The 9,192-nt window shown below is 50.0% G+C and overlaps 1 protein-coding gene across 1 annotated transcript in view; it reads left to right on the top strand.

Moving 5' to 3' along the window:
• Nucleotides 1-675: 675 nt before the first annotated feature.
• LOC311128107 (serine/threonine-protein kinase BRSK2-like) overlaps nt 676-9,192 on the top strand; it is a gene marked incomplete at both ends in the record, with an annotated part of 155,288 nt that continues 146,771 nt past the window's right edge. The window contains one exon of the mRNA XM_084160079.1: nt 676-766. Within this exon, the coding sequence (XP_084016205.1) occupies nt 676-766 (91 nt within the window). The remainder of the gene's footprint in view (nt 767-9,192) is intronic.

Below are 9,192 nucleotides of genomic sequence, written 5' to 3'. Positions count from 1 at the left end.
AAAGAGAAAAAAAATTGAAAATTCAAAAATGTATTTGATGGAAAAGAGATGTTGTATGTGTTTGGACGATGCACAATGCTGCCTTGTTGCCAACATGACCGAGCAGCGCAAACGCAGATGACTGTTTGAGTTGAGACGGGCGCTCCTCCCTCCCCGCTTTCGCCCGGTGAAGTGACGGGCCATTACCGGATCAACCCGGGCCAGAGTAATAGAGCTCCCTCAATGACCACCAGCCCCTGCGTTGAGCGCACTGTGCGCATGCGTAGTCCTACAGATCCGACGTTGGCGTCAGTCAGCACTAAAATGCTATCCCGTTAGAATACCCCGTCAACGGGTTGTGCCAAAGCTGTGCTCACCGTGCCTCGCTTCCTCTCCACAATACGAACACGGACGAAAAGAACACCATGTTATCCAGATTTAAAGACGCTACATTTCAGCAGTGAAAAGAGGAGGGCGAGACGGAGGAGAGTGAATTAACAAAATAGGCTAGAAAGGGACACAGAGAAGAGAGAATCCCACCGACCATCTGCGTGAGGCGAGAGAGAGGAGAAGGAGGCCAACCCGAGAGCAGCAGCCGACTGCGCTGTGGAATAACCTACGGTTTCCGTTGATTTGAAACCAGAATTTTGAAATTTATTTATTATTCTGCGAGACATTTTACTAAATTCCCACAAAATGTCATCTTCTGGCAAAGACAACAGCGCACACTATATGAACTATGTGGGACCTTATCGTTTGGAAAAGACCCTCGGCAAAGGACAGACAGGTTAGTCCTTGTCTCTTGTCTAACCGTGGATGATGTGTATCCTATCGCTCCCGATTGCTGGCTGCCAATGAAAGCACTGGTTGTCTTTTATGGGTTATGCTGACATGGGCTAGGCCATATGGGCTACTCTGTAGGTTATTGTGGGTCGGATGAATTTAATTTAGGGTGCATCACTGACGTCCGGGCTGGTTGCTTCTAGTTCCCACGTATTGCTTTTGACTCACTGCATCAATCGGGGTTGAGAGCTTTCAGTCAGTGGGACTGTGCACTTGAATGTCTGTTGTGGATTATCCAAAAATTATACTTCCTAATAAAAGGAAATAAACTGGTCCGCCCTACAGCCTAGTCAGCTGGCTACAGTAGGGCTACATGTAGTCCACACGGTTTACGTGTGATTATTGAAATATAATAATAATGTCCCTTTAATCCTCATTGCCAGACAACGGGAAGATGGTATCCCAATGTTGCATGTTGTGGGTTTGTTACATTGTAGCGTGTCGCTTTCTTTGAACATGCACACATTTGTCGGTTACAATGTTGCATTGGGGAAACCTGCGCTGATCTCTGCAAAATTAGATAGGGCAAGCTACTGCACTGCACAAGGCTGCTCTACCAGCGGTATAGTTTCTCTGTCCGTCCCTGCAATGACAAGCACTAGCACCTGTCCGTGCAATTGCTGCTGCAATTACAAAGACTTTTAATCCCAAACTACACGCATGTGGTGAATTTTATTTTATTAACGAAAGATTGACATAGTCTAGTGATTTCCTGATACCCTATTTGTATCCAGCTAAAGCAGTTTGATTAAAATAAATAGCCTATGTGGGATGCATAGCATCCCCAAAACCACTAGGTGATGATGTGGGTACCACTGTCATGTGGGCACCACTGTCATAGGCTATAGGCTACTTTTTTGAAGGGTCTAATGAGAAAACAAGCTGTGTGCCATCATCTCTGATTCTCTTCTGGGTGCGCAATATCAAGTGTGCCTATAGTGTGGTCTCAATCAAATGATCCATAGCCTATAGGAGCACAGAGCAAAGTTATAATTCTAAGATGGCTGCTGGGATGGTGTAAATAAAACAAGGCTTCATTACACACCGCAATGGATATTCCAACCCTGAGCTCTTGCTGATCAAAGCAATTGTTTTGTGCTGCCTAACCAATGCTGTGCTGTGTAGGCCTACAGTGGCAGTTCAGAAGGAGAGTCAAATAATTCTTTCTAAAATATTTTTTGATTAGGTCTAGTCCAAAAAAATCATTATCTTGCGTGCAGACTAGCTTATAGCCTATGTTCTGTTTAGTTTGAGAAGGAGAGCAGGAAGATGAGTAGGAGGACTGGAGGTCAACTTTGATAGCTTGCTACTACTATAATTGATTTTTAATAAAAACAATATGTATGTTGCCCATGTTGCATTTATCAGGGTTATTGACCTCACAATAAGCCAGATTCGAGTAACTTACATTGTGGTGCTCAAACTTGAAGCAGCAGTCAAGGCAAAATCAATTTGAAATGGACAGCTCATGTTGCTGAAAGTAGGCAAATTCGAGAAGGCATAATTCATTTAAACCGTCTTCATTTTAATTAGACTTTACTAACAACAAGAGAGCCTATTTCTTCCTATTTATGAAATAAGAGGTAGGCCTTCCTGTTTCACAGATGAAATTAGGCTGTAGGCTGCTATATACATAGATTTGTCGGCCAATTCCTCCACCCACCATGCACTCTTTAAATAGCCTACCTCCGTGTCAGTGAAGGGCTGTTAAGTTAAAACCAGGACTTGAATTGAGGGTGTATGAGAGGGTATGCCATATGACTACCTTTTATTAATGAAAATTGTGAAAAGCACAGGCCTACCTATTGTTAGCTTAAGGGTTTTAAGAAAATATAACAGATCCGATTAGATAAAGTGATCTATAACAGCGCTTTGTTCCGCGATGCTTTATGCTAGAAACAAGCTGTAAAATACCCTGGAAAGACATGACTCTGTTGCATATGGGGATATCATTGTTTCATTTCTTTGATATTCATAAGCTGAGCTACAACCTTCTACAGCCGAGGAGACAAAACATATTTTAATTCTGTCACTATCAATTGATTAACCTATTCACTTTCTGTACAACAAAATATGTTTAAACCCAGACAGCCTTTAAGGAAACACTTCTTGAAGAAGAGTAGCCAGCAGTTAAAGCTTACATTTTTCTGCATCTGTAGGCCTACTGTCTGGGGTGGAAAAATAGGCCTATCCTTTGAAAGTGCCATGCTCAGAATCCTAATGACATCTCAGATTTAATTATTTGTAAACAGGGACTGTTTCGTTGCAAACAAGACACTGATTTGGCATTGGAGAAATATGATAAGATGAACACATAGGCCTATCTCTCTGTCCATTCTTAGCCTGTCATTTTGGTAATTTGTGAAGTATTCAAAAAGATTCTGCTAATATGTGAAATGACGTAGAACTGCGTTCATCAATATAGAACTCACGCATTAGGGTGTACATACATACAGTAGCCTACTGTAACACACACACACTGTAATTCACACTCCAAAGTCACTGCTGTTTACAGTGCTATGGATGAGAGAGAGGGGCACAGTCCTATATGACCATGCAGGTTAGCGAGGTCACACAGCAGTTGGAACCCGTACTCTGGTCTCATTACCATATTTATGTGAAGGCTTTACATGCAATGAGTTACATAGTAAGTAGAGAACTATGCTAATGACTTACTGTGTAACTCTACTAGTCATTTTCCACATTACTGGAGGGGACAAAACAAGTCCGGGAACTTAGTTCATATTCACCGGAATCCTTGGTTTGTATTAGCATTGGCTCTTGCAATGATTGCATTTGATGAGCTGCTAGTGGCATTAGATCATTCCATTCCCATATGAACGCATCCATTCGGGTCACCTTCTGTACCTGTGTCCTTGTATACCATAGGTGCTTATTGGTGCTCAGGGTGCCAGGTAGCCTAACGATTAGAGAGTTGGGCTAGTAACCGAAATAATTGCTGGTTTGAATACCTGAGCTGACAAGGTGAAAACTCTGTCGATGTACCCTTGAGCAAGGCACTCAACTCTAATTTGCTCCGGGGGCACTGTACTACTATGGCTGACCCAGTCAAACAACACAAACTTCACCTATCCAGTGTATGTGACAATACTTTTTTTTTTTTTTATCCCCTACAACCACCTCCACCCCCTCTCATCTAGTCCTCTCTCCCCACCACCCTGCTCTCTAGCCTGGGTAAGCGACGTCCCAGCTTTCCTTAGCAGTCCAACATCTACAATCTCCACTACCAACCCCACCCCTCTTAGCCATTCTTTTCTCCCCACCACCCTGTTCTTTGGGTAAAAGGCATGCCACGTGTGTGGAGCTTGTGTCGTCTGTTCCCCCCTTGTCCCCCCAGGGCTCCAGTGTCCACTCCAACTATGACTCTGCGTCCTGAAATGAATCTAAAGTGGAGCTGGGCCGCAAGCAGGAATGCAGCTGAATGACTCTCTGTGTATGTATGTGTGTCTGACTGTGCGCACGTCTTGACATGAGACGTGACAGAAAGAGAGAGTGCGTGTGTATATATTTATACCATTGACAATGTGTGTTATTATTTCTTATTTTGCGTGCGAGCGAGCGAGCGAGTGTGTGTTGTGCTGGCTCCAGCAGGACTGTGAGGCTGACTGAGATTGTTGATGGCTGTTATTATGAATAGACTTCCCCGGTGCTGCATCTGCAGAGAGAGGACAGAGAAGCCCATATGTCATCACACTCCCACACCAGGAGCTTAGGCAGGGGGAGAGACGTGCAATTGTGCGTGCTTGTGTGTGTGTGTGTGTGTGTTTGAGTGCGAGCGTATCACACACAGAGCTTATGTGGAAACCCAAGGAGCCTTGAGTGTCACGGTTTCGGCCGAGGCTGCTTCTCCTCCTTGTTCGGGCAGGCTTCGGCGGTCGTCGTCTCCGGAGTACTAGCTGCCACCGTTCTATGTTTCGATGTTCGTTTGGTTTGGTCTGTTTGTACACCTGTTCTTTGTTAGTGTTGATTATGTGCCCTATAAATTCTCTTAGGTTTTGTCATGTGTTGTGTGTAATTGTTTCGTGTCAGCTAGGCGTCAGTTTGTTCTCTCTCGTTCTGTTTTGTTTTGAGAGAGTGTCCGCACTGTGTGCGCAGTTTGGGTTACGCACTGTTTTCTGTGTGCGTAATTTTTCGCTTGCCCTCCGGCTGGGATTTTGCCGTGAGTCTTTTGTATTGTTTGATCCTCACTAAAGACTGTTGAAGAGCCTCTGTTGTCCTGCGCTTGATTTCTGCACCACATCTACGCTCAGCCCTTGACAGAATTACACACCATCATGGAATCAGCAGGAGCCGCCTCATCTGTCGAGGCAATCGAGGAGCGCCGTCGCGGACAGGATCAAAAGATCAGCTGGATTGGGAACTCTCTCGAGGGGGTGGTGGAGACCCTCCGTAGATGGGAGACCGGCGGGGCTCCCACGCATCCACTCATCGCACCATCGCCATCAGCCAGTCCGCCTGTTCAACTTCCGGAACCCAGTGGGATTCGGCTCTCGCTCCCGAGGGCGTATGATGGCACCGCTGCCGGGTGTCAGGGTTTCCTTCTACAAGTCAAACTTTACCTAGCCACTGTACACCCGGTGCCCTCGGGATACGAGAGCGTTTCCGCCCTCATCTCCTGTCTCACCGGCAAGGCGTTGGAATGGGCCAACGCCGAATGGAGGAGGATAGACGCCGCTACTATCACATATGCGGAATTCTCCCGCCGCTTCCGGACTGTGTTCGACCATCCACCAGAGGGGAAAGCGGCGGGGGAGCGTCTGTTCTACCTTCGGCAGGGGATGAGGAGTGCCCAAGATTTTGCACTGGAGTTCCGGACTCTAGCGGCTGATGCAGGGTGGAATGAGCGGGCCCTCATAGACCACTTTCGCTGCAGCCTCAGGGAGGACGTCCGTAGAGAGTTGGCCTGCAGGGACACCACTCTCACCTTTGACCAACTGGTGGACATGGCAATTCGCCTAGACACCCTGCTGGCCACCCGCGGACGCCCTGGGGGGGGTCGCCCATTCCACCCTCCAGCACCTCCGAGTCGAGTCCCATGGAGCTCGGGGGGGCTGGCGCTAGAGAACGGAGGAGAGGGAGTTCGAGGGGGGCCGTCTCCTGCACCAACTGTGGCCGTGGAGGACACACTGCGGCCAGGTGCTGGGGAGGGTCTCCTGAGGGACGAGACGGCAGGCCACGCGCTGGGGAGTCCTTCCCGGTGAGTAGGCGCCCCACTTACCCAAAGCTCTCTGTCGTGCACATAACCATACCTGTTTGTTTTTTACAGGTTGCACCTCGTTCCCAGCATAAGGCGCTAGTAGATTCAGGCGCGGCTGGGAATTTTGTAGATCGTAAGTTTTGTAAAGAGTTAGGGATTCCTCTCCTTCCTGTTAAAGATCCCTTCCCTGTACATGCCCTAGATAGCCGTCCGTTGGGATCGGGGTTGATTAGGGAGGTCACAGCGCCACTTAGGATGGAGACGCAGGGGGGTCATGAGGAGACGATTCAGCTATATCTGATTGACTCTCCTGCGTATCCGGTGGTGCTGGGGCTTCCCTGGTTGATTACTCATGATCCCACTATTTCGTGGCGAGAGAGGGCTCTTAAGGGGTGGTCTGCCCAGTGTGTGGGGCGATGTCTGGGTGTTTCCGTGGGGGCGACCTCGGTGGAGAGTCCAAACCAAGTGCCCGCATTGCACATTCCCCCCGAGTATGAGGATCTGGTAGTCGTGTTTAGCAAGGCGAGGGCGGCGCGATTGCCACCTAATAGACAGGGGGATTGTGCGATAGATCTCCAGGCAGGAGCTGCGCTCCCGCGGAGCCATGTGTATCCGTTGTCGCAAGAGGAGAAGAGAGCTATGGAGACATACATAGCTGAGTCTCTGAGACAGGGATACATACGGCCCTCCACTTCCCCTGCGTCCTCGAGCTTCTTTTTTGTGAAGAAGAAAGATGGAGGTTTGCGCCCGTGTATTGATTACCGTGGTCTCAATCAGATTACTGTAAAATACAGTAATCCACTCCCTCTAATTGCGACTATGACGGAGTCATTACACGGGGCAAGGTTCTTCACAAAATTGGACCTCAGGAGCGCCTACAACTTGGTGCGCATTAGGGAGGGCGATGAATGGAAGACAGCATTTAGTACCACCTCGGGTCATTACGAGTATCTCGTCATGCCATACGGTTTAATGAATGCTCCGTCAGTCTTCCAATCGTTTGTGGATGAGATTTTCCGGGACATGCAGGGACAGGGGGTGGTCGTGTATATAGACGATATTCTGGTGTACAGTTCTACCCGAGCCGAGCATGTAGCCCTGGTGCGCCGAGTATTGAGGAGACTGTTGGAGCACGACCTGTATGTCAAGGCAGAGAAATGTCTGTTTTTCCAGGAGTCGGTCTCCTTTTTGGGATATCAGTTGTCTGCGTCAGGGGTGAAGATGGAGGTTGACCGTGTGTCAGCCGTGCGTAATTGGCAAACCCCAACCACAGTTAAAGAGGTGCAGCAGTTCTTGGGCTTTGCGAATTACTACCGGAGGTTTATCCGGGGTTTTGGACAGGTGGCAGCTCCCATCACGTCCCTTCTGAAGGGGGGTCCGGTGCGCTTGCGGTGGTCAGTTGAAGCGGACAGGGCTTTTGGGAGACTGAAGGACCTGTTTACTTCGGCGCCGGTGCTGGCGCACCCGGATCCCGCTTTACCATTCCAAGTGGAGGTGGACGCGTCAGAAGCCGGTATCGGAGCCATTCTCTCGCAACAGTCCGGCACGCCACCTACACTCCGCCCCTGTGCCTTTTACTCGAAAAAGCTCAGTCCGGCGGAGCGAAATTATGACGTAGGGGACAGGGAGCTGTTAGCCGTGGTACAGGCCCTAAAGGTGTGGAGGCATTGGCTTGAGGGGGCTCAACACCCTTTTCTCATTTTGACTGACCACCGTAATCTGGAATACATTCGGGCAGCTAGGAGACTAAATCCTCGCCAGGCGCGGTGGACTATGTTTCTAGCCAGGTTCGTGTTTAAGATCACTTACATTCCTGGGTCCCAGAACGGAAAGGCAGACGCCCTGTCTCGGCGGTATGACACAGAGGAGAGGTCCGTTGAGCCCACTCCCATACTACCGAAGTCTTGTTTGGTGGAACCGGTGGTGTGGGAGGTCGATGCTGAAATCTAGCGGGCGTTACATACCGACCCTAGTCCTCCCCAGTGTCCGGTGGGTCGGACGTACGTTCCGCTCGAGGTTCGGGATCGACTCATTTATTGGGCTCACACGTCACCCTCCTCTGGCCATCCAGGTATTGGTCGGACAGTGCACTGCCTTAGCACAAAGTACTGGTGGCCAACGTTAGCCAGGGATGTGAGGGTTTATGTTTCCTCCTGCTCGGTGTGTGCCCAGTGTAAGGCGCCCAGACATTTGCCCAGGGGTAAGTTACAACCCCTGCCCGTTCCACAACGACCCTGGTCGCACCTCTCGGTGGATTTTGTTACAGACCTTCCCCCCTCACAGGGGAATACCACCATTCTGGTCGTTGTGGACCGGTTCTCGAAGGCCTGTCGTCTCCTTCCCATGCCGGGTCTCCCTACTGCCCTACAGACCGCTGAGGCACTATTCACCAACGTCTTCCGGCATTACGGGGTACCCAAGGATATAGTGTCTGATCGAGGCCCCCAATTTACCTCCAGAGTCTGGAGAGCTTTCATGGAGCACTTGGGGGTTTCGGTTAGCCTTACCTCGGGGTACCACCCGGAGAGCAATGGGCAGGTCGAACGTGTGAACCAGGATGTGGGTAGGTATCTGAGGTCATATTGCCAGGGCCGGCCGGAGGAGTGGGCGAGGTATGTTCCCTGGGCCGAGATGGCACAGAACTCTCTCCGCCACTCCTCCACCAAACTAACTCCGTTCCAGTGTGTTTTAGGATACCAGCCGGCTCTGGCACCTTGGCATCAGAGCCAGATCGAGGCCCCTGCGGTGGATGAGTGGGTGCGGCGCTCGGAGGAGATGTGGAACGCTGCTCACGTCCATCTGCAGCGGGCCATCCGTCAACAGAAGACGAGCGCCGATCTCCACCGCAGTGAGGGACCGGTGTACGCACCGGGAGATCGGGTCTGGCTCTCGACCAGAAACCTGCCCCTCCGCCTGCCCTGCCGGAAGCTGGGTCGGCGGTTTGTGGGGCCTTTTAAAGTCCTGAGGAGGTTGAACGAGGTGTGTTACAGGTTACAATTGCCTTTTGATTACAAGAATATTACCCCCTCGTTCCATGTGTCTGTCCTCAGGCCGGTGGTAGCTGGTCCACTCCAGGACTTTGAGATAGAGGAGACTCCTCCGCCCCCGCTGGTCATCGAGGGGGCTCCGGCGTACACTGTTCGGTCCATCCT

Source organism: Coregonus lavaretus, assembly GCF_964263955.1.
Source record: "Coregonus lavaretus genome assembly, chromosome: 4".
Classification (NCBI taxonomy): domain Eukaryota; kingdom Metazoa; phylum Chordata; class Actinopteri; order Salmoniformes; family Salmonidae; genus Coregonus; species Coregonus lavaretus.
Note: the sequence above shows the minus strand (reverse complement) of the source record. Positions and strands in the feature narration are given on the sequence as shown.